This window comes from Piliocolobus tephrosceles, chromosome 6 (assembly GCF_002776525.5).
Source record: "Piliocolobus tephrosceles isolate RC106 chromosome 6, ASM277652v3, whole genome shotgun sequence".
NCBI lineage: Eukaryota > Metazoa > Chordata > Mammalia > Primates > Cercopithecidae > Piliocolobus > Piliocolobus tephrosceles.
Genome location: NC_045439.1, coordinates 92,434,706 through 92,460,419, shown reverse-complemented (window position 1 = coordinate 92,460,419; position 25,714 = coordinate 92,434,706). Strand labels below are relative to the sequence as shown.

The 25,714-nt window shown below is 39.1% G+C and overlaps 1 protein-coding gene across 1 annotated transcript in view; it reads left to right on the top strand.

Annotated features, from left to right (window-relative positions):
- The window catches only part of EFL1 (elongation factor like GTPase 1), a 93,466-nt gene extending 68,068 nt beyond the window's left edge, over positions 1-25,398 (top strand). Inside the window, exons 8-10 of the mRNA XM_026448055.1 lie at positions 2,675-3,633; positions 16,618-16,802; positions 25,061-25,398. Of these exons, the coding sequence (XP_026303840.1) occupies positions 2,675-3,633; positions 16,618-16,802; positions 25,061-25,249 (1,333 nt within the window). The 3' untranslated portion in view covers positions 25,250-25,398. The remainder of the gene's footprint in view (positions 1-2,674; positions 3,634-16,617; positions 16,803-25,060) is intronic.
- The last annotated feature ends 316 nt before the right edge of the window (positions 25,399-25,714 follow it).

The following is a 25,714-nucleotide window of genomic DNA, read 5'->3' as shown; positions in this document are numbered from 1 at the left end:
CACTTCACTTCCCCCAAAAAGTATTTGTTTGTATTTATATGAAGTTCAAAACGTAGTGCACCAGGTTGGATAATATAGCAAGACCTCATCTCTAAAAAAAATAAAAATAAATTATTCAGGCAGGGCAGGTGGTGCAGCTACTCGGGAAGCTGAGGCAAGAGGATTGCTTAAGCCCAGGTGTTCGAGGCTGCAGTGAACTATAATCACACCACTGCACTTCAGCCTGGGTGACACAGTGAGACCCTGTTTTAAAAAAAGAACAAAAAGAAACACAGTCGAAACCGAACTGTGGAGTATAAGGGGTTACATGTTTAGGTGATTAAAAAAAAAAAAAAGAAAGGGAGGATATTACAATAAAAATCAGGGTAGCAGTTACCTTCATACTTCATGGCATTGGGAAAAGGCAGCCTGGGGCCCTCTGAGGGCTAAGAATGTTCTGTTTCTTGACTATACCGTGTAGTTTACATGGGTGTTCACTTTGAGGTAAGTTATCATAGATAAGTAGATTTTTGTTTTGTGCACTGTTCTGTATGACTATTACATTTCATAATTATGCATACATTAAGAATGTGTATATGTGTATAATGTTATAGAATTTTTTTAGTTCTCATAGGACAGAGCCTACCTTTTGGTAGTATATAATCTTTTTCAACTTCTACACACTTTTTCAGGAATAGACTATGTCCAGGAATGGGAGACAAGGAGACTATTTGTTGTCTCCAGGCCAGAGAAACTGTCAGAATTCTTAGCATCCAGATCTCAAGGTAGTAATAATCAGAGCAGGAAGCCACAGGAAATTGCCATGATGTAGCCTGAGCCTACTGCACTTTTTTTAGTGTAATCAGAGGCTCTGCATTGCTAGGACTTAAAGAACCTTTGGTCCTGAAGTGCTTTGTAAGCGTGGCAACCATCGCACACTTCCTTCTACAGCTTGGAGTGGTTTTAATTAATCCTATAAATGGTTACTACAGGAGACTTCTTGGGAGCTTCAGGAATTAGAACAACTAAAGTAGCTCATAGCTTTTTTGACTATGTTACAGGAATAAGAGGGCAGTGTCGTAGATGTGTACTCTCTCGTAGTTTCAGTAGCTTTGCAGTTGATTTTCTTTTTTTTTTTTTTTGCAGTTGATTTTCTTGAGTGTTCTAAGTATATGAGCATATTTTCCCTATGTAATGATAATTTTAGAAATATTTTCCTATTCCTAAGATTTTTAAGTGGCTTTTTTCTTAAAATCAAGAATAGGTATTAAATCTTATTAAATGCCAATTCAGCATATTTAAAAGTGGCTACATAGATTATTTGACATTTTTAATGTGGTATTATTTTAACAGATCTTCTAATACAAATTAATTTTCATATAACCTATAATACAAACTTTATAGTGTTGTAGTAAATTATTCCTTTAACGTACTGTGTAACTAACTCCATTTTTCAGTATGGCATAATGACCGAGAGTGTGGATTCTGAAGTCAGACCTAAATTTGAATCCTAGCTTCTCCACTTACAGGCTATTTGGAGAAGTTACTTAATATTTCTTATCTGGTTTCCTCTTCTACAAAATTAGATAGTACTAGTGCCTACTAAAGAAATACTACATGTAAAACACTTAACACAGTGCCTCATACATAATAAGTTTTTTTAATGCATACACCTGCATATCCTTAGTTTTTGTTATTTTATCTTAGATTTTATATCTGAATTCTTAGGTAAGATTGAACTACAGAATATATATACTGTGTTTGTCAGGTTTGAATATCAAAGTAGTTTTAAAAACATACAATGTCCAGTCTATCTTGTATACCCTGTGAATATTTAACAAGACTGTAAATATGCAATATACAACAGTATCAAACTTGATATGTGGAAAAAGGGACTTTCTGAACTTGATGGCAGACTGGGGCTCAAGAGCTATGATGTCCAGAAGAGTAGCTACTACCCACATACAGCTGTTTAAAATCAAATACAATTAAAAATATAGTTCTTCAATCATACAAGCCACATTTCAAATGCTTAGTAGCTATATATGCCTTTTTAAATTTAAATAAAATTAAAAATTTATTCAGTTGTACTGGACACATTTCAAGGGCTCAGCAATCACAGTAAACATATAGAACATTTCTACCATTGCAGAAAGTTCTTTTGGAAAGTGCTGCTCTAGACAAACTCATGGATCATGCTAGCCTTGCTATAAGCCTCGTTATCAAAACCAAATACATTGTGAAGATTTGACTAGCTATCCTGAGGTTCTGTGATTCTATGTCTATTTAGAGTTTTAATCATTGAGCTTTTCTTGTCCACACTCTTAGATTGGCAAATACTGTTTTAAAGAATTCATATTTCATATATTAAAATGTTTATTTTCTGCTCAAAACTTTCTTATCTAAAGGGGTAGTTTATATATCTTGAAAATTAAAAAAAAAAAAAAAAAGAGTGAAATTCCAGTACATGCAAGGATTTCCCTGGAGGTATATTCCCATTAGAAGTAGTCTTTTCAACCAGAAAGAAAGCAGTTTTTGAATTGTGATATAATGTAAATTGCAGATCTTTCATAGTAAGATAATTTTTATGTTCCTATGTTTTTACAGAATCTCCACTGTGTAATAATTTCTGCACAGGAGCTTTGATGCTGTTTTGATTTTAACCTTCTGTTATTTCTCTTGAATTTGTCTGTAGGTTTGCAAAGATTCATATCAGTGTATCTGAACCTATTATTCCATTCAGAGAAACAATCACAAAACCCCCAAAAGTTGACATGGTCAATGAAGAAATAGGCAAACAGCAAAAAGTTGCAGTCATACACCAAATGAAAGAAGATCAAAACAAAATCCCTGAAGGAATCCAAGTTGACTCTGTTGGACTAATCACCATAACAACTCCCAATAAACTTGCCACGCTCAGTGTTCGAGCCATGCCCCTTCCAGAAGAAGTCACCCAGATTCTTGAGGAAAATAGTGATTTGATTCGTTCTATGGAGCAGTTGACATCCTCTTTGAATGAGGGTGAAAATACTCAGGTCATTCATCAGAAGACCCAAGAGAAAATTTGGGAATTCAAAGGAAAACTAGAGCAACACCTAACAGGGAGAAGATGGAGGAACATTGTTGACCAAATCTGGTCATTTGGCCCAAGAAAATGTGGGCCCAACATACTAGTCAATAAAAGTGAAGACTTTCAGAACTCAATATGGACAGGTCCAGCTGCCAAAGCTTCAAAAGAAGCCAGTAGATACCGAGATTTGGGCAATAGCATTGTGAGTGGCTTCCAACTGGCAACCCTCTCTGGCCCCATGTGTGAGGAGCCTCTCATGGGTGTCTGTTTTATTCTGGAAAAATGGGACCTAAGTAAATTTGAGGAACAAGGAGCAAGTGATCTGGCAAAAGAGGGACAGGAGGAAAATGAAACCTGTTCTGGTGGAAATGAAAACCAAGAGCTACAAGATGGCTGCTCTGAGGCCTTTGAGAAGAGGACATCCCAGAAAGGAGAATCTCCACTCACTGACTGCTATGGACCTATCTCAGGACAGCTAATTGCCACTATGAAAGAAGCATGTCGCTATGCACTGCAAGTGAAACCTCAGCGCCTCATGGCAGCCATGTACACATGTGACATCATGGCCACCGGTGATGTTCTTGGTAAGGAAAAAAAGGTAAAGATAGTAAGAAATGCCCTGAATAACAGTGAAGTCTCCTAGACTCAAAATCTTGTTTTTGAGACAAGGTCTCATTCTGTCACCGCAGCTGGAGTGCAGTGGCACAACCTCCGCTCACTGCAGCCTCTGCCTACCAGGCTCAAGCAGTCCTCTCACCTCAGTCTCTCAAGTAGTTGTGACTACAGGCACACACCACCATGTGCAGCTAAGTTTTTTGTATGTTTTGTAGAGATAGAGTTTCACAACGTTGCCCAGGTTGATCTCGAACTCCTGAGTTCAAGCGATCCACCCACTTTGGCTTCCCAAAGTGCTGGGATTATAAGCATGAGCCACTGCACCCGGCAGACCCAAAAATCTTACATTCATTTAGTGTGTTTTGCAGAAGCTATACCATCTTCTGATTTACTAACGAAGTAAGATCTTTGAAAGCCAGATGTCATAAATATTAAAATCTTGAGAGGGGAAAAACCTGACTACTAAAGATCTTTTCTTTTGCAACAAATAGAATCCTTTCTGTAATGAGAGGTCTGCTAAATGAAGTTTAAACTGCTCGTATGTGTTACCATCCAAACCTGTGCCGCATTTTATCTCAAGCAAATAAGCATATCAGTCTGGGTAACCAAAGTTGTTCTGAAAATGATCAAAGAATAAGGCAACATTCTTGTACTCATAACAAAAAGGGGTTTTTGTGAATTCTGGGTTCTTTCTGAAAAAGAAAATTATTTGGGGCTTTAGTCACTACTAACCATTATATCAAATCCTATTCCTGATTTTTTTCTCTTTGGGAGAAGCAGCCTTTAAGATCTCAGGAGATGTGAAGCCCTGGCACTTAGTGGCTCTTTGGACTTTTGACTGATATTAGTTCACTGAGACTTTCTTTACCTATAATGAAGAGGATAATCATACAGATTGTGAAGATTAAAATAACACAATTTTTTAAAATACAGTTCCCAGAACAGCACCTGGCACACAGTAGTTCTCTTATTCTCTCAAGATCATGGAACTGTTTCAGTAGTGAAAAGAATATAAAGGAGGATTGAGCCCTGGATGAGAGAGTCGGCCAAATTATTAAGTTTCCTCTAACCCTGAGGCCCTTTGAGTCAATATGTGGTTAATCACATTCTTTTTAGGAAGGTTCTTTTGCTGATTAATTCCTGAAAGCAGAAATTTAAGCTTTTTTTTTTTTTTTCAGAAGAAATTTAGGCTTGCATCACATTAAGGTTTTTGTGAGACTAACTGAGCATCAGTAGCAGCATTTGAAAAACAGCTGGGTTAAGGCCAGTGTGCATTGTGAATCAAATCTCCAAATACGGCATGTCATATACAGTGCTTCTCAACCTTATTTGAATACAGCATTCGTATTAACAGCTATGGAATCTGTAGATTTGTTTGGGAAACACCAATCTAGACTATTCTCAGATACTATTTTTCATTTTCATTGAGAATTTTCTTAATTTAAGAAGGCGGAAGTAAGAGTTAAAAATCAAGAAATCTTAATCCCTCACATCTTTGAAGAAGACCTAAGAGCTTTTCTCCAGTCTCTCCTACCCAGACAAATGCTTATACCACTATTTGAATACTTCTGTTGATGGGCAGTGCACAGCCAGCTTCATGATTTAATGGTGTTTTTTCCTATATTGAGCAAAATATCCGTCACCTGTTACTTTCCAATCATCTGTACTACCATTCATCTGTCTTCCATGCAATAACACTTCTATGTATTTGAAGGAAATCATTAGTTTTCTAGTTTTATATCCAGGAGAAAAACTCTCCAAATCCTTCACCTATTTTTCTGTTATGATTTCTGTATCCTTTCACCATTTCAGTTGTTGTCTTTTGGACATAATTTATTGGATCAGCATCCCTCTTAAAGCAACTGTATTTGAACACAGCACCTCACATACCCTCCAACCAGTAGAGAACACGTCTGTGTCTACACTGTTACCTCCTACGTGAAATACAACATTCTTCTTTTAATGAAATTTAATATTACATCTTCTCATTAATTCATGTGAGAAGTCAAATCAATCCCATTTCTTTAAAAAAAAAAAAAAGTTATGTTTTCCCATTCTGTTCCCCAAAGAGCAGAATCAAATTTTTGGTAATTGACTAGACTGTAGAAATTATGTAGTTGTATGAACTCCTATATTTTATGTGTAAGTACTGAGTCTATATACTTAATTTTTTTCTTAAGTTATATAACATAATTCACGTTATAACAGTAAGCGGGAGAAAAATTTTAATGGCAAGAAAAAGAAGTCACATCATCGCCATCTTAACACATTGATTTCTTATTCATTTTTTTCATGTGTCCTTGTCTGATGAGAAATAAAACTCAGGTAGAAAATCAAATGTTTTGATGAAGTTAAGGTCCTTTACATCTTCAGCAGTCCCTGATAATTGGTAAATTATCAGCTTACCAATCATATTAGAAAAAAAAAAAAAAGGTTAGGTTAATGTTTTGTATTAGAAAGTCCATGTTGTCTCCCAAGATTTACCTCATACTTGTATAAACATGAACAAATGCCTATAATGCTTCTTAAAATGCTACAGAAAAATAGCACATGGCTTTCTAGTCTGCAATTTACGGAACCCAGTGTTTATATCCTCAAAAAGTTTAGTCATTATTTACCTTTTTCCTGTAGTCTGGTACCTACCTTACTATTTCTAATTTCTCAAAAGGGCAGATTCTCTTAACATTGTGAGATATAATTCTGGTCCTGGAGACTTGAACTCATTTAAGAAGGCTAAGTACTTAGTCATCAACTTCTGAGCTGTCCTGAACTTCAGTGTTCTCCCACTTCAGCTTGTTCCCCTTGCTGTAGTTTGTTCACCATTCTCCTTACTTAAGAGAATGATAGGTAACATAGGTATTGTGAACCCCTGTTTTCTTGCTATCCTCTGTAACATGATTCTAGTTTCTGTAAGTTGTACACAAGACATGTCTCCTTATTTTGAAAATATAGGTTGAGAATCCCAAATGTGAAAATCCAAAATCCCAAATGATCTAAAATTTGAAACTTTTTTTTTTTTTTTTTTTTTCCTGAGATGGTGTCTCACTCTGTCACCCAGCCTGGAGTGCAATGGCATGGTCTCGGCTCACTGCAACCTCCACCTCCTGGGTTCAAGCAATTCTACCACCTCAGCCTCCTGAATAGCTGAGACTACACACGTGTGCCACTACACCGGGCTAATTTTTGTAGTTTTAGTAGAGACGGCATTTCACTATGGTGGACAGGTTGGTCTCGAACTCCTGACCTCATGATCTGCCCGTCTCAGCCTCCCAAAGTGCTGGAATTACAGGTGTAAGCCACCGGGCCCAGCCTGAACTTTTTAATTTGAGATGCTCAAACAGTATATAATGCAAATATACCAAAATCTAAAACAATGAAAAATCTAAAACACTTCTGGTCCCACTCATTTTGGAGAAGAGATATTCAACCTGTATTGGAAAAAGCTTTTTGCACTGTCTTTAGCTCTTTTACTTTGGTACATACACTCAGCTTGTTCTGATTTTGAGCATCTTGGACATGCTACTGATCCACCTGAGTTGGTATCCTCTTCTTCCGTCTACTGTGCGTGTCCTCTTAATGTACGGGTTGGGGAGGGGCTTTCTTCCTTTTTCTGTCATTGTAATCATTCGTGATTGATTTCTTTTAGACTCTCTTATTACTCTGCAAAGGAATTTTATTTTAGGGTCTGTTATCCTAGAACCCATGGTGTCATGGTGTGTATTAGTTGTATTTTTTTTTTCTGTGTTTGAAATGATCTTTCCTTTTTTTCTTTTTTTCCTGTCCTCTGTTGCCCCAGCTGCACTGCAGTGGTGCGATCTCGGCTCACTGCAGCCTTCTTCTCCCAGGTTCAAGCAATTCTTCTGACTTGGCCTCCGAGTAGCTGGGATTACAGGCATGCACCACCACGCCCAGCTAATTTTTTTTTTTTTTTTTTTTTTTTTTTTTGTATTTTTAGTAGAGATGGGGTTTTGCTGTTTGGCCAGGCTGGTCTCGAACTCCTGGCCTCAAGTGATCTGCCCATCTCGGCCTCCCAAAGTGCTGGGATTACAGGCATGAGCCACCACACCCGGCCAAAATGATCCTTTCTGAAGTCCAGGGCCCGCATAGGTCTGTGCCTATCCTTTCTTTCAAGATAATGGGAACATGTATTTCCTCCCAAAATAATGGGAACACCTGTTTTCTCCCCAGATTGCCATCTCTTCTACATTATTCATTTGGAGTGGCATTTGTCCTTTGTTTTCTGAGAAGATGAATGTTCAGTACAACAGTGAAGCCAGAATCAGCTTTTGGTGTTTATCAGACTGAATTCCTAGCAGAGTGTTGAGTCACCCCTGTTGAGTCACCACTCTGTGTTCATTTTCTCATTTCTATTAGGAAATCACCACCTGGACACAGCATGTGACCAGGCCACCCTAGGATAATACCTCAAAATATCATTTGTCATCCTATCCTTATATTTTTATCCTGGCACTCCCCACCTGGCCATCAGAGTCAGTTCTGCCACTTTCCAGGAAGAAATATGTATTTTAACCCTCTCTCTCTTGGAGCAAAGGATCATTTTGACTTGCCTCACCCAGGTACAAATGTCACTGTATTGGGCCTCCCTGCCCTCTAAGAAGCCCCATTTATTTACCCTTTGTGTGGCAACTGTGTGTATGTGGGTTGGTATGCAGTCTCTGTACCATTGTCACTGGTCAGCTGTCTTAATGCTTTGCCCCTGAGACCAACCAACTACCACATCCACTTAAAAGAAGTTACATTTGGAGACAGTCTGGCTTTTCTCTCTCTCTCTCTCTCTCTCTCTCTCTCAAATTGATTTGAAGTCCTCTTGCTTAGACTGGAGAATCTCCTCTGAGGCCTGTTTTCTTTTTGTTTTTGAGGGGCTCTTTTATATCGATAACCAATTTCTAGTGTCCAGGATCTATCAATGCAGTCAGCTGTTCACTTGTGTTTTCCTTTTTCTTTTTAAATCAACACCTTCAATTGGAAAGAAATGAAAAGAACTTCTGTGTTCCTAAGGCCTTTTGCTTCCTGTCTGGATATTTAGAGATCTTCTGAGAAGACTTCAGACTTTGCTGACTGTTGTTTTGATTCTCTAAGAATCGGCACTAGTTGATTTCAGGTCTTTTTTATTTAGCAAAATGAATTTCCTTAGTCTTTTTTTAAAACTTAGTTTTTTCTACATAGATTGTTAAAACAAGAAATCCTTCTATAAATGGATAGACTTGCATATGGTCAAAATGGGACATTTTGTAGGAAAATAATCTCAAAATCATTTTATCCGGGGAAATAATTTCAGGAAAATGCCCTTCTATACTTCTAAAATCCACTTTTCTAAAGATGTGGTTTATTATCATTTTTTACTCATGAAATTTCCCTGTAATTAACTTGATTATTGCTGAGCTTTTACCTGCTTGTCATTGAATTATTTTTGTATTTTTACCTTCTAATCTGTTAATCTTTTTTTGGGGCTCTTCATTTTTTAAAAATCTTTGGTAATAACTTCACATTTTTAAAATACTTATTTTTGTTAAATAGTACTAGTTAAGAGTTTTTTGGGTTTTTTTGTTTTTTTTTTTTTTTTTGAGATGTAGTTTCGCTCTTGTTGCCCAGGCTGGAGAGCAATGGCACCATCTCGGCTCACTGCAACCTCCACCCCGCTGGGGTTCAAGCAATTCTCCTGGCTCAGCCTCCCAAGTAGCTGGGATTACAGGCACCCGCCACCATGCCTGGCTAATTTTTTGTATTTTTAGTAGAGATGGGGTTTCACCATGTTGACCAGGCTGGTCTCAAACTCTTGACCTCAGGTGATCCACCCAGCTCGGCCTCCTAAAGTGCTGGGATTACAGGCATGAGCCACCACACCCAGCCTAGTTAAAAGTTTTAATTACAGCTATGATTATTGTAGTTCTTCCTTTTATTAAATTTTTATTTTTGAATAATTTTAATTTTTATGAGTATGTAGTAGGTATATTTATGGAATATATGAGATATTTTTAATCTTTTTACACATAGGAATACATGCCAATATTGTTGGAACACATGTACTTTAATTTATCAGAAACATTCTTAATAAGTGTCACTGTTCACTTTTTTTTTTTTTTTTTTTTTGAGACAGAGTTTCACTCTTGTTGCCCAGGCTGGAGTGCAACAGTGCGATCTCGGCTTACCGCAACCTCTACCTTACGGGTTCAAGCTATTCTCCTGCCTCACCCTCCCTAGTAGCTGGGATTACAGGCATGTGCCAGCATGCCTGGCTAATTTTATATTTTTAGTAGAGATGGGGTTTCTCCGTGTTGGTCAGGCTGGTCTCAAACTCCTGACTTCAAGTGATCCACTCGCCTCAGCCTCCCAAAGTGCTGATATTATAGGCGTGAGCCACTGTGCCCGGCCTCGCTGTTTCCTTTTTTCCCCCCCCTTTTTTGAGATGGGGTCTCACTCTGTCACCCAGCTGGAGTACAGTGGCACGATCCCAGCTCACCGCAGCCTCTGCCTCCCGGGTTCAAGCGATTCTCCTGCCTTAACCTCCAGAGTAGCTGGGACAACAGATGCACACCACCACACCCAGCTAATTTTTGTATTTTTGGTAGAGACAAGGTTTTACCATGTTGGCCAGGATGGTCTCCATCTCCTGACCTCATGATCCTCCTTCCTCGGCCTCCCAAAGTGCTGGGATTACAGGCGTGAGCCACCCACCTGGCCTTTAAACCTTTTCTTATTCTATACTTAGGGTTCTTTTTACATTTCCTCAGCATTTTGTAATTCAATTCAACAAAGATTTAATGAGCTGCATGTGCCAATAGTGTGTTAAACATAATTCCTGCTTTGAGAGATAAGATGACAAAGCTTAATTATATAAAATAATTGGAAAGTAAAATATAGTTGAATTTAGTGCACAAACATGGTTTTCTAGGGAAGCTTTAAGAGAAATTGGGATTAGCAAAATTTGAAACAGTAGGTCTCTGGAAATGGGCTTTGATTGATGAAATAATTTTGTATTCAGCAACTTAGTATTAAGTTGGCTTTCTTTATACCATAGCACATTGAAGACTACTATTAAGCCTAAAGTAAACTCATTTCTAGTTGGTTTTATAGGAACTGCTGTTCAGCATGACCTTCCTTTTTTTTTTTTGTTTTGGAGACAGGGGCTCACTCTGTCACCCAGGCTAGAAAGAACAGTGGCGCAAACATGGGTCACTGCCACAGCCTCAACCTCCCAGGCTCAAAGCGCTCCTCCCACCTCAGCCTCCAGGAACCACAGGCATGCCACCATGCCCTGCTAACTTTTTAATGTTTGTGGAGACGGAGTCTCACAATGTTGCACAGGCTGGTCTCCAGCAGCTTGACCTGTCAAATCCTGGACACTTGATTGGTTTAACACAATTTTCATTTCGGGTCCTAGCCAGGCGTTGCTAGCGTATGCCTATAGTCCCAGCTGCACGGCTGAGGCAGGAGATCGCTTGAGCCCAGGAATTCAAATCTAGCCATGGGAACATAGCAAGACCCTCTGTCTAAAAAATAAAAAAATTGGGGTCCTTGCCCAGTTATCTTGACCGTGTCACAGTATTTATTACCTGCCAACTTCATGTCCACTTTGGATTTGATCATTATGCCTTCTTTTTTAAGTCACTGATTATAATAGAACACAGAGTTGCTAGCAGACTCACTAAGGACCACTTTCCAGAGTGGGTTTGACCTGTTAACATCAATTATCTATAAACTTGTAGTTGATCTATCTATGTAGTAGCAACCAGCCTACATTCCCCACTGTGTCTGCAGCATGCTTTATCTTCTATTTGATTGAAGCGCATCTGTATCCTGTCAACCATGTTGGTCTGATTCAGAAGTCATAGCTCTGTGACAAAAGGAAAAGGTTAGTGTGACCTGGTGTGTAAGAATAAGTACCTACCAATTTATTTGTGTGTGTGTTTTTAATTAAAGTTATTGCAGAAGTGTTACCAACAATAACAAATCACAAGGTGAAGAAAGCTCTTTCTCCTTGGAATCCAACTTTATTTCCTATTTCCTTTTACAGCACTTGTCCGTAATAGTACATTTTGCATAGCTGTAACCTTATGATAGAAATAATTTAATATTTTGCTTTTTATTTAGCTACTTAGAATTCGTAATTTTCATTTTAACCTCTGCATGTAATCTTATCAATTGGATGTGATATAGTTTACTTAACTATCATTCTGAAATTGGAAATTTGCATTGTTTCCTGATTGTTTACTGTTAAAGAAAACATTACTGCGAACAGCTACTCCCTTTCCTAAATTCTGAAAAAAGCAACATACCTTTAATTGCCAAACTTCCAGCTTTCAAGACTGTAGAATCTACAGGTTAATCTTAATATTATGGAAGAAGAAAATGTATATATGAGAATCTATAAGGCCATAAAAGAACAGATAATGTTCACCCAAATGGTAAAGAGATTTTTTTTAGCTTGGGTGTCAGAGAAGACTTCATGGAACTATTTATTTTTGAATGGGCCTTGAATGATGAAAAGGATTTGAGTATAGCATTGGACTAAGAGTATTCTAGGTTGAAGAAACTATGAGCTCAGAGTTGGCAAAACCTCAAATGTGTACTGTGGACAGTGAGTGATACACCTTGGCTTAGAGTACAGAGGCTGTACCCTGTGTACTCTAGAGTCTGGCAGTTAGAGAAGCTGAAGGGGGGTGGGTTACTGCCTTGAATACAGGCTGAGATATTTATAATGTAGTCATTAATAGTTGAGCCCTGATCAGAACTGTTTCAATTGATTAAGCTTTTTGTTGCTGTTTTTTTCCTTGATGAATTCCTCTTCCCTGGTTCCTTTCATATAGTAGGGTACTCTGGTACCTCCCTCTTTCGCTGGTAACTCCCTCTTTTGCTTCCTTCCTGCCTCCATCCCTCCCTCCCACGGGGTCCTGCCTAGTCACCCAGGCTGGAGTGCAGTGGCACAATCATAGCCCACTGCAGCCTCCAACTCCTGGGCTCAGATGATTCTCCTGCCTTAGTCCCATAGCTGCTAAGGTACTAGCTACTTAGTGCCTTAGTACAGATGCACACCACTACACCTGGCTAATTTTTAAATTTTTTGTAGAGACAGGGTCTTCTTTTGTTACCTAGGCAGGTCTCAAACTCCTGGTCTCAAGTGTACCTCCCACCTGTGCCTCCCAAAGTGCTAGTATTACAGTGATGAACCGCTATACTCAACCAACTCTGATCTTTATTTAAGTGACTGAACTAACGGGTGATCATGATGGAACAAATATCCAATGGAAAGGGTCTGAAAGTATTTGCAGTCAAGGGCCACATGATCAGAAATTCTTATTGATATGGCTATGTTAATTTCTCAGTGATAACAGTGGCACATTTAGGGTCTTTGAATGCATCCAAGCGTTGGACACACCTATCATGAGAGCCAAGTGTATTTGGAAGGTTTTATTATAGTATTTTCCACTGTGCCCCAGTATCAAGATATAGTTTTCATGGAATTAAAATTGAATGGATCAAAATTACATGTTAACTACATTCAGTTTCAATTACAATTATTGATCTAAGCCTGCTGGCATGACCCATGCAGCAGCAGTCAGGCAGCTTGTCCCCACTGGTCCCTTCTGTTGGCCCCACTTTCCTCATTCTTTTTTACCCCTGGTGTTTTATTGTTGTGTATTGACTTCCGTAGACTACCTTCACACGTTTCTTTTTTTTTTTTGGAGACCAAGTCTGGCTCTGTTTCCCAGGTTGGAGTGCGATGGCACCATCTCAGCTCACTGCAATCTCCACCTCCCAAGTTCTCCTCCAAGTGATTCTCCTGCCTCAGGCTCTGGAGTAGCTGGAATTACAGGCATGCACTGCCATGCTCAGTAGTTGAGAAGTAGTTGGAATGGGGAGAGTGGAGTTGCCTTTTGAACTAATTTTTGTAGTTTTAGTGGCGATATGGAGACCATATTGGCCAGGCTAGTCTCGAACTCCTGACCTCAAGTGATCCTCCCGCCTCAGCCTCCCAGAGTGCTGGGTTTACAGGTGTGAGCCACTGCTCCTGGCTCTTAAAACGTTTCTTCAAATGAGATAGGGGAGTAAAGATTACTAGTTCACACATGTTAGGTGTTATGGTAAGATTTTTTTCCTGTATATCTCAAATAATGTATAACTAAAAGGGATCACTAATGAAAATAATAATTATTCTGCTGTTTTGGGAGCTTTTCAGACTGTACTTGAAGTATTGTTTTCATTTCCAGGTACCAAATACCAAGAGGGATGTAGATAAATCATAGTAGTTCAAGTAGTTCAAGTAGGCCACGATAAAACAGGAAATACAGGTGTAGTCACTGCAAGATTGGCCTGGAAAAGTGAAGACGAGATAGCTGTCTTTGAGTAGCTTACAGGGTAATTTGTGGGAGAGGGATTAAACTTGTCACATGTGATAAAAACTAGGACTGATTGTCAGAAACTTCAGGGGAACATATTTGGGAGTCAAGAATTCTCTAGCTGTTATGGTTATCCAAAGATGGAATGGGCTGCCCTGGGAGGAAGTGAGTTTTAGAGTATACAAGGAGAGCTTAAACAGCTACTTTGGTAGAACTTCTTGACCCTCAAGTTTCCTTCTATCCCACTGTTGTATGATTCTGTAACTATGAGGTTTCTGGTATGAATGATGGGGAAATGGTTGGAATAGGGAGAGTGGAGTTGCCTTTTGAAGTGGATAATATATTCTTAGATGTGTTAATTTTTTTTTTTTTTTTTTTTTTTGAGACAGAGTCTTGCTGTGTCGCCCAGGCTGGAGTGCAGTGGCCAGATCTCAGCTCACTGCAAGCTCCGCCTCCCGGGTTCACGCCATTCTCCTGCCTCAGCCTCCCAAGTAGCTGGGACTACAGGTGCCTGCCACCTCGCCCGGCTAGTTTTTTTTTGTATTTTTTAGTAGAGACGGGGTTTCACTGTGTTAGCCAGGATGGTCTCGATCTCCTGACCTTGTGATCTGCCCATCTCGGCCTCCCAAAGTGCTGGGATTACAGGCTTGAGCCACCGCGCCCGGCCAGATGTGTTAATTTTAAAAGGAAGTTAGCTCTCACAGCAGAGATGCCCTGGCATCCATTGTAAAGTGGTATTGGAGATCCAAGGAGAGGCCTGGCTTAGATAAGATGGTCTTAGGAGTCCCAGGCATAAAATTAGTTTAAACCACACAAATTATAAATTAGTTGGCTTGCTGAGTAGAGAGTTTGTTCAAAGAGTATGAAGCTTCAAAGAATATCCATAAGAAGTAGTTCAGGAGATACTGAAATAAAGAGAATGATGGTCAGAAGGCCAGGAGTATAAGGAGAATAATACTAAGATTGGAGACAGTTGACAGAGGAGATACTAATCAGTGGCTTCAGATACCACAGAGAAATCACAGAGAATGAAAATTGAGAAAAAAAGCATTTAGGTTAGGAATATGAAAATTATTGTGAAATTTCAAGGAAGCAGTTTCCTGGAGCACAGGAGAGCCTAGATGTTAACGAAAGAGCACATAGTGAAGAAATGAGAAGCTACCTGTTTAAGAGATGTGAGGAAGCAAGGAAGGAGAAAATGTAGTAGCTAGCTGGGGAAGTAGACAAGAGGAAAGGGGGTGCCTTTCATTACGAATGGAGTGTTAAGTTGTTTGTTTTTAAGCTAAACCTAAACATGGTGAAGGCTTATCAGAGAGTTTAGTTTTTTTTCCTTGAGGCCTTGTGACACAATAGATTTTCTGCCATTTGTTTCCTATTACCCTTCCTAATAACCGCCACTAGGGGGAAATCTGAATCAGAGAGAAAAGTTTGGGAGTCAGACAGTTTGGCTTTGTGTCCTCAATTTCTAGTTTAAAAAATAAATAAATAAAGGTGAGTGGGTCGTGGACACTCCAGACTCATCACCTTGGCAGTTAGGAGAGTAGGGTCCAGGACTCAGTGGTGGTCAAAGGATACTTTAGCTCTGCTTAACAGGATACTAAAGCAAAGGATACTAAAGCAAAGGATACTTTAGCTCTGCTTAACAGCAGTGTCGTAAATGTTTAAGGATAATATATGCAATAGATCACTTATGTAACTAAAATTATTTTTTAGGCAGCAGGTGAAAGAGAAGGCTTTAGTGAGAGTATCTGCTGGTTACATGATTGTCTTTGATTTTTAGTGTATCTCTATTCTTTGCAGGGTCTCTTCTCCTTACTAGTTGAAATAATTTATTGCATTCCCAGAGACACTCATACAGAGCACCAGTCAGAAGGGAAGATGTTTCCCTCCTGAGTGTGAGGCAGAATTGTGCCTAAAGACTAATTAAAAGAGTCATCCCAGAGAATCTGCTAGTGGAATTCTTGTGCTGTGGCACTAGAAATTGTTACCAGACCTTAAAGATTCCAAACCTATCAGTTTTCAGGGGAATAAAACACTTAATACTCATGCCACTTAAATATTATCAGTTTAAGAAAACTATGAGCAAATATTTATGTGTGTGGTTTTAATTTTTGGTATAAAAATGCCAGTTGCTTCCCTACTAAGCCCAAATAGCCTATGCCATCTTAATTATCATTGGCATATCAATAAGGTCTCATAATTATTAAAATATTTTAATATTTAATAAACTTTAACAAAGCCCAGTCACACTCATATCATTGGATTTTAGACCCAAAGATAGCTCATAGGTGAAACCACATTGAAAGGTCCTTTTACAAATCTCCCTCTTCTCATGCTGTTTTGTGGAGTTTGTCTATGAGCAGCAGTGCAGTTTGGGGTGATTTAATTTTTTTTATTTTTTGTTTCTAATTTTTCTAAAAATCTCATGCTTTTTAAATAAACACTTAAAAAGCGTTCGTTACTTTTGTAAACCAAAATTATTGAGAACGAATTTAATCATTAGTGGATTGTTACAGAGTATATGGGTAATCATGTCTTGGTGTGGCTCAAGCCATATGACTGATCCATGATTTTAAAATATTTATGGTTTTACAGGTCGAGTCTATGCTGTCTTGTCAAAGAGAGAAGGTCGAGTACTTCAAGAAGAAATGAAAGAAGGAACAGACATGTTCATCATCAAGGCTGTGCTGCCTGTTGCTGAAAGCTTTGGTTTTGCTGATGAAATCAGGAAGAGGACAAGTGGCCTGGCCAGCCCGCAACTGGTATTCAGCCATTGGGAGGTAAAAATCCAAGTTCCCATTCATTCCTTTCCTTCTCATCTATGGATCCATTCACTACGGAAGAGGCCAAGAGTAGCAAACAACACAGATCATGCCATTTGGCATTCCTATGGCTCAGTCAAATGGACAGAAGAAAGCAAATGGCTTTTTCATCCAGATTGAATGAGCCTGAGATCATCTGTGGTTTTTAATAAACACACACACATATATATATACACACACACACTCTCATTTGTTCTTTTTATTCAATATAAAATTTAAGATGCTGAAAATTTAATCCTTTTTTATCCAAATATATATTTTAGATTTTTAGAAGAAAGTCACAGGCCTTTTGAATGTGAAATTTTAAGAATATTTTCTTCTAGGGAAAAAAAAAATATTTCCAGCATTTAGAGGGGAACAGTTACACTTCTTGCAAGGGGTAGCTTTAAATTATTATGTATTATGTATTCTTCAGTCCCCATTATGGAGATTCAAGGTTTCCATGGCTTTCAGGTGTTGTGGAATGAGAATGGAATGAAACGGCTACTCAGAACCCTTCGTTGTCAGTGTAGGTAAAGGTAGATGAAAAGGCAAACCTTATCTGTAATCAGAAAGGAAAACTTAACAGATCCGCATTGCTGGGGAGAGAAGGAAAGATTGTGAACACACTATTGTAAGTTAGAGAAAAAATAATAACAAGAGGTAAAGGTAAGGTCAGACCAGCCATCCTGAACATATCCGTAAAGTAGACATTAACCAGCTAAGAAGAAGCACATTCAATTAGAAGGTGCCACATGAGAAAAGGCTGGTAAAAGCAAACTGCAGGGCATGTGCAAAAAACAATTTGCTTTTCAAGAAAAAGCCTAAGGTCAGGAATCAAATTGTAAACTCAAGCATGTAAGTAGAAAGATTGTTTTAAGAAAGCAGTTTTTGTTGTTGTTTACAGAGAATTGAAATGACTTCACATTATTCCCTTTTTTTCATAAATGCTTTTGAAGTTTATAAGTTTTTAATTACAAATCAGTAACCTAAAATTAATCAGAACTTTTATTGGAAGGCTCAAAAAAAACTTTCAACATAGAACTGGAAGAAAATTATAATTTATGATCACATTCATCCATGGAGGCTTGTAAGGTAATGAAAGTAGCATTGACTTTGGAGTCAGAAAGTCCTGGTTTCAAATATTCTTCTACTTATTTGGATAATCATGGACCCTCCCTGAGTTTTCCTCACCCCTAGGTCAAATACGTAACCTAGTGCCTGACATTGTGGCTGACCAGCCCTTGCTGATGCGAAGATTATTTCCTTGTAGATCATTCTCTGAGTCTATACCACATTCCTTTTGGCTTGCTCTCAGCAGTGTGGCATTCATTGCACGGGGCTTCACACAGATAATCCGTGGTTTTTTTTCTTAAACTCTATTTCAGCAAAACTCATGATTTAGCTTTAATGCTAAGCTGTTATCTTTCTCACTTTCTTTAGCCTGATGGGTCCGTTTTTCCAGAACACTTTAAGAAGAGTTTAAATTTAGAAGAGAATGGAAAATGAGAATAATTGAGGGAGAACTTTCTTTTTAAAACAAAATTTATAATCAAGTGAATCAGTGAAGTAAAAAAGGGTGGCACTTTAGAAAAATTGACTTTGGACAGGGCAAATTTGATTTGAATTCAGCAAGTTCATATAATCTAAACTGATGCAAGTGAAGTTGTTAGTCCAGAGCACTCCATTGTGTCTGCTTTTCCTCTTTAAAAAAAAAAAAAGTCATATTCTTAATGTTTGGCAGAACCAAGGTTAATACTATGATTTAGGTTACATTTTTTTGGTCAGTACAAACTCTAGGTTTTAACAGTAATTTACTATGAATATTTTCTTGACTTTTGCATGTTTCTCTGAAAACTTAATGGTGTTTTGATGGCTTTGCTGGCTTATCATATCTGATGAGATATTGCTGAATTTCATTATGTAGAAAACAGTACCCACCAAACATTTGTTTTTTAATTCCTGTGCTTGTGGGTAGTAATTCTCATTTATCCAAAATTCTAACTTTTTAGTTTTGGTATTGGTTTTGGTTTTCGGCATTCAGCTTTGATATAAGAACACAAACCAAGTGAGAAATATAAGGGATGGGTTTTTAAAAGGCAGTGCCTGAAAAATAGGAACTATGTCTGTAGTGTAAATATATTACTGATGGCTCTAATGAAAACATCATTACAACATTCTCTACCACAGGTTTTAGTGACCAGATGTGTGATTGCAAAGCAATACAGCTAAATGATATTTAGAACTAGAGAGATTCAGTCCACTTCAACCTAATGACCTTGAGAGGGAGAATGCTTTCTTCATTGGCATTACCATTGCTGCAAACTGCCCTCAGAATTCACAAGTCATGCTTCTGAATATCTCAGAGATGAGAAGTCCATCGCATGAAGATGGCCTTGATTAACACTTGTGCATAAAACTGGGTTATAGTATGTTTGATCAGAACAAAGAGGATATAGGTTAAGTAATCACTGGGATTGTCTGTAAATGCAGATCCCGAATAGGCATTCAAAGCTGTTGAATGGCATCATTATTGGAAGAATGATTCATTTGAATTTGTAGATTTTTTTGTTTTAAAATCTCATCATTTTATAGTCAGTCTTATCCTCAAAAGTAATTTTTATAAAGCATATTTTTTTAGAAAAATGTATGAAGTTCCCTTCATTTCTTAGTTGTCTGATATATTAGGAAGCAGGTAAGACTGCTCTAATAAAGGGATCTCAAAATATAGTGGCTCAAATAAGGCAGAGATTACAATCTCTTTTGAGTCTAGGGAGGCAGACTAGGGCTGACATGTGGCTCACTGTGGTAAGAGCCCAGGCCCATTCTGGCTTGCTGCCTTTCTCAACACTTGGCTCCCATTGATTGTCCACAGTGGCTGTTCTACCTCCCTCATCACATCTGCATTCCAGCCAATAAGAATAGGGATGAGAAGAGTAAGATATACTCCTTCCCTTTAAGGACACAAACTGAATCTTGCACACATTACTTCACCCTCATCCCAATGCCCAAAACCAGTCATCTGACCACATCTAACAAGGCCCCACCTAAGAAGGAGGCTAGGAAGTGTAGTCTTTAGGTCTATGGCCTGTTGTCTGTTTTGATAAATAAAATTTGTTAGAATACAGCTGTACCCAATCATGTATGTATTTTCTATGGCTGCTTTTAAGCAGAGTAAAGTAGCTGTGATAGAAATAATATATGGCCTGCAAAGTCTAAGATATTTACTGTCTAGCTCCTTATAGGAAAAGTATGCCTCCACCTTCTGAATCTAGGTAGCTATAAGCCTACCTGAAATATCTATTACTAAAGAAAGGTATAGAATGGAGGTTTAAGAACAACTAGTATAAAAACAGCAAGATTTTACCAAATAGGCAGTTTTTGTTACCTGAAAGCCTTGATGGTTGTCCGTCTCCTTTATCCTTCAGAAATTAAAAAAAAAAAAAAAAAAAATCTTAAAATTGATCTTACACATTTAATACTTTTAAAAAATATTACTTTCTGACTTAGCTACATCTTGTTATTAAAAATAAGTCTCTTAATAACTTGAGAGAAAAATATTCTCAAGAAAAGTTTTGCCCCAGTTTTGTACCATCCTTCTGCCACGTCCTTGCCACCTGTCATGGTCCTGTTCCCAAAAGCTTCAAATTTTTGAAATCTTAAAAACTACATTATAATTAAATGTCATTGATCTGATGTTTTTTGGCTGTCTTGGTTTTTCCCCCATAGTTAGGTTTAGAAATAACACAGTTGTTGAGATATGGCTTCTCACTCCAAGGCACTTCTTTTCATTTGTATTCTACCACACCATATAATTTACAATCAAGAGCTTTTGAGAGAAAGTGCTTCAAAAAATAGAGAAAATAAAATTACAGGCATTTTTCCATGAGGAAACCTTTGAAGTCAGCAATCTCATAATTTCTCTTTCTATGTTTTACCCTTCTATGAAAAAGGAAGAAAAGGAGCTAATAACAGACACAGAAAGAAAAAATATTACCAACCAGTGCTGTTGTACATATATGTCAGCATAACCTCAAGATTTGCCACTTATTACTGAGATTACCCTGAGGGGTGGGCTAAAGTTCATACCGGGTGAAGTGATTACAATACCACCAAACAAGTTTATTTTGGACATGGTATTTTCCACCTGCCAGCAGTAATCATAGTGAAAACTGGGCAGAAAATTGAAATGGAGCACCCAGAGCTTTTTCCTTCTAGGCTTTCTTTTCCCTTAATGCCTAGGGCAACAGTTTGCACTTGGGTGCCTTCTTATGATTCGAAAATGGCATCCCCTTCAGGCTGTTGAGTTGCAAAACTACATTCTTACTCTAGGCCGCTGAATTCTGGGTGAGGAAGTGAGGGAAAAAAATTTAAAAAAAAAGCACCTTTTTCTTCAGTTTGATATCAAGCCCCTCTCTGTGGCCTGGAGGGGCCTTTCTGTAGAGCACAAGCTGGACAACCATAAAAGGGTAGCTTTGTCTTTGCTCCACTAAGGAAATTCAAAACCAGCCTCAAGCTCTCTAGTGTTACTCCATCTCCCCTATCCTCAGAGTTCGTTGGGCATGTTGAGGCAGGTGGCTTCAGGCTCTCCACACAGATGCAAAAGTAGTGAAAATGTCTTCATATAGTCATATGTTATTGGGACTTTTAATATTCCATCCTTACAAATAGGAGAGCCCAGGTATAAATGATTGGAAATAAGTTGCCCAAGATCGCACAGCTAAGCGAGTAGAGAACTGGCATTGAAGGGTAACTGCCTGGCTCCAGAGCCAGTGCAGTTAACCCTCACACCACGTTCACTCTGGCCTCAGTGCCTGCTTCTCGATTCAGTGAAGTGCCAACCCCCTACTCCTCACTCTCTGGGTTTGATTCCAGACAGACTCACTTGGTTCTTCTCACTCATTGCATTCTCTCTGCTTGTTTCCTCACATATGAGGAACAGACCCCACCCCTTTCACCCTGTCCTCCCACCAGCAAAGCAGAATAACCAATTCTGAAAACAGTTTGTGTTTCTTACAAATGTTGAGAATTTTACCTTCAGACAAAAGAGAATGATAACTTGTGGCCGGGTGTCTTAAAAACAAAATGTGTTAAAAAAAATTGCAATAGTTTTTTTTTTCATAGGAAAAAATTACCAAAAAATATATTACCAAACATATGTTTTTACCAAAAAATATGTTCAAGGAGGTCCTATGCGCCATTCACCCCTCCTTCCCCAATGTTACCATCTCTTACAGTACATTGACATTGATACACCCATAGTGCTTGTTCAGGTTTCACCAGTTATAATATACGCACTTGACTTAGCTAGTACCATTGTGCAATTTATGTTTGGATAAACTCAGTCTTCATGGCAGTCTGCAAACATGGCAAAGGGCAGGCTTTGGAGCCAGACAAATCTAGGATGTCCAGGTGCCTTACCATATGACTTTCATATATCTTCTTCAGTCTTCACAGCAACCCTGTATCAGTTGATAGATTATGAGTGTTTTCAGCTGCAAGAACCATAATGCCAGAATAGTAATTGTTTAAGCAACTAGGGCTGGTACCATGGCTCAGGGACACCATCAAAGATGCAGGCTCCCTTTCTTCTGCTCTGTATATTCATGGGAGTTTGTGCGTCTGTAGTGCTATGAAAATGTATCACATATGTAGTTTTATGTAATCAAGATACAGAATTGTTCCATTACCACAGGCTCCCTCATGCTTCCCCTACATAGCTACACCTACCTTCACCCTGGGTGGGTGGCTTTTGACCAGTCAGGCTGTTTTGTGTGGCAACTACCTTCCCTCCCTTCCTCCTGCCCAGGCCCTGAGCCCACACTGACTCAGCCCGGCTGGTATCATGGTGACATTGTCTGCTGGTGAATGGTCTAGAATGAGCCTTGCTATCCTAAGCCCAGTGGCTAGTGAATTAGAATTGAGTCTCTGGAACTGCTGTGCCCACAAAATTGTAGCACACACCCTCTGACCCAGAAGAACCCCTTCAGATGGCCAGGTCCACAGGACCGAGGTTCCTCCCCACTCCTCCTTCTTACTGCAGTTTCTCGTCTAAATTCCATCCATTCGCCCTTGTCTGCCACTCTACCTACCCACGCCCCCACCCAATTCCTGGACCTTGTCTCCTTTTCTGCCCCTTGTTGCCAAACCTCTAATGGGGTTCCCTTCAAGACACTGCTTCTGTAGACTTGTCACCCACCAGAATTGTTACTCTAGTGCTGATAATGCCTCTGTGCTCCCCCCGCCCCGCCGGCTGTTCTCACTTCTTACTGTCTGCCCTTTCCTTCAGAGACTCTTTTCTAAAAGATATTTCTAGTTCTTTTGTTGAGTGTCCATGAGATATGTTTTAAAGTCTGTCCAACAGAGGCTTTTTTTTGGTTCGCTGATAATGGTTTATTTAACTAGATAAAGACGTGTAGGCTCACACTGGGGCTCCTTAGCACTCTGAAGGACTTCATTGTGTACCGGCAACTGCTGTTGCTGATGCAAAGCCTCTTGTTGGTCTGATTCATGTTCTTCTCTAGATGATCTGGCTTTTCTCTCTGATTTTCTCAGTACCTGCCTCAGCACCAGGACACAGGCAGCTGCTTTGTTTCCAACCTTTGTTCAAGAGCAAGAAGCACAGTTGTGGCTCACACCTCCCATTCTGTAGTGTCTAGTAGGTCAGAATCAAGCCTCAGGAGATGCAGGTGCCCACAGATTTCCAGCATTTCAACACTGTCACAAGGGGTGGATTATTTTATTATCTTGGTCCAGACTCAGTGAGGTTTTCCTTTCTGAAGACTCTCATCCTGTTCTCTGTTTTTTGGTTTTAGAACTGTTAGATATACCCTGTACATACTTGATGGCTCTTGACTTTCCTTTCAGACTTTTTTTTTTTTTTTTTCTAATCTCCATCTCTCTGTGCCATATTCTGTATTCAGGGAAATTTCTTTAAGTCTGTCTTTTTAAAAATGATATACTGAGGTGTGAAATTCATACAATCTAAAATTGAACCGTTATTTTTTCTTTTGAGATGGAGTTTCACTCTTGTCGCCCAGGCTGGAGGGCAGTGGCGTGATCTCAGCTCACTGCAACCTCCATCTCCCAGGTTCAAGAGATTCTCCTGCCTCAGCCTCCCAAGTAGCTGGGATTACAGGCATGCGCCACCAAGGCTGGCTAACTTTTTGTATTTTTAGTAGAGACGGGATTTCTCCATGTTGGTCAGGCTGGTCTCAAACTCCTGACCTCAGGTGATCTGCCTGCCTCAGCCTCCCCCAAAATTGAACATTTTAAAGTAAACATTTTGCTGCATTTTTTCCATTCACAATGTCATGCACCCACCACCTCCAGAAAAAAAATTAAAAATTAGCTGGGCATGGTGGCATACACCTGTAATCCTAGCTGCTTGGTATGCCAAGGGAGGAGGATCTGTTAAGCCCAGGAGATTGAGGGTACAGTGAGCTATGATTGCACCACTGCACTCCAGCCTGAGCAAAAGAGCAGAACTCTGTCTCTTCAATAAAAAAAATATGTAATAATAGCAAGAGTGTAGTTACATGTGTTGATCTTCGTTGAGGTTGAGGACAACGGCAAAATATTGATGGCAAAGATATTAACACTCAGATATATCCTAGCAAAAATGAAAGCTTTTTAAAATTATATTATTAAAAATTAATAGTTTTCTTCCTTAGTGTTATGAACTGGAATTATGAGCAAAGAATAATAATGTATGTTACAAGTTTTATTGACTCTACTTCCATTTGTTCACACCTCCCATGATTTTTCATACTTTTTTTTTTTTTTTTTTTTTAAGATGGAGCCTCACTCTGTCGCCCAGGCTGGAGTGCAGTGGCACGATCTTGGCTCACTGCAACTTCCGCCTCCTGGGTTCAAGCGATTCTCCTGCCTCAGCCTCCCAAGTAGCTGGTACTACAGGCACATGCCGCCCCACCCAGCTCATTTTTTTTTTATTTTTTATTTTAGTAGAGACAGGGTTTCACCTTGTTGCCCAGGCTGGTCTCGAACTTCTGAGCTCAGGCAATCCGCCTGCCTTGACTCCCAAAGTGCTAGGACTACAGGTGTAAGCCACCACGCCCGGCCAATTCTTCATACTTACTACCATTCCTAGCAAGCTTAACTGTTCTTTGCCTAACTTTTTTTCATTAGCTAAGACTATATGAATTGAGGAGCTCAGTGAATAAGGTTTGAAATTAAAAATGCCTAACCTTGCACATTCTGTCATCTTCTTTTACAAGATCATTCCCAGTGACCCCTTCTGGGTGCCAACTACTGAGGAGGAGTACTTGCACTTCGGGGAGAAGGCTGACTCTGAGAACCAGGCCCGGAAGTACATGAACGCGGTACGAAAGCGGAAGGGGCTCTATGTGGAAGAAAAGATTGTGGAGCATGCAGAAAAGCAGAGGACACTCAGCAAAAATAAGTAGCTATCTACTATTGGTGGATTCTTTTCCTTATAGTGAATTAAAAAGTATCATCAAGGGTTTAATATTGGGAAAATTTCTTTTTGCCACATTATCTGTGTATTCACTTTTAATAAAGTTGATCCATATAAATATTTTAAAGAGGATGTTAGAGAACATGTTCTCCAAGTGTGTTTTTAATTGGTTCTGGTTCAAGGCAAGAAGGTATAAATATTGCAGTGATGATTTATGACTGCCCTGTGTATAACCCCAGCAGTAAGATGTGTGGTCAGGGCTACCCACTTGGTGGTGGGGAGGTGATGTGCAGACCCACAGTGGGCAGTCTCCTCTGCACTGAGCAGCCACTCCGGGACTCACATTGTTTCTGCCTGTCATCACAGTGTCATAATTCTGAGTACATCGTCCACATAAACATCATGTGTGAATTTCAGAGTGGAAACATTTCATATTTAATCAGTGAATCACAGC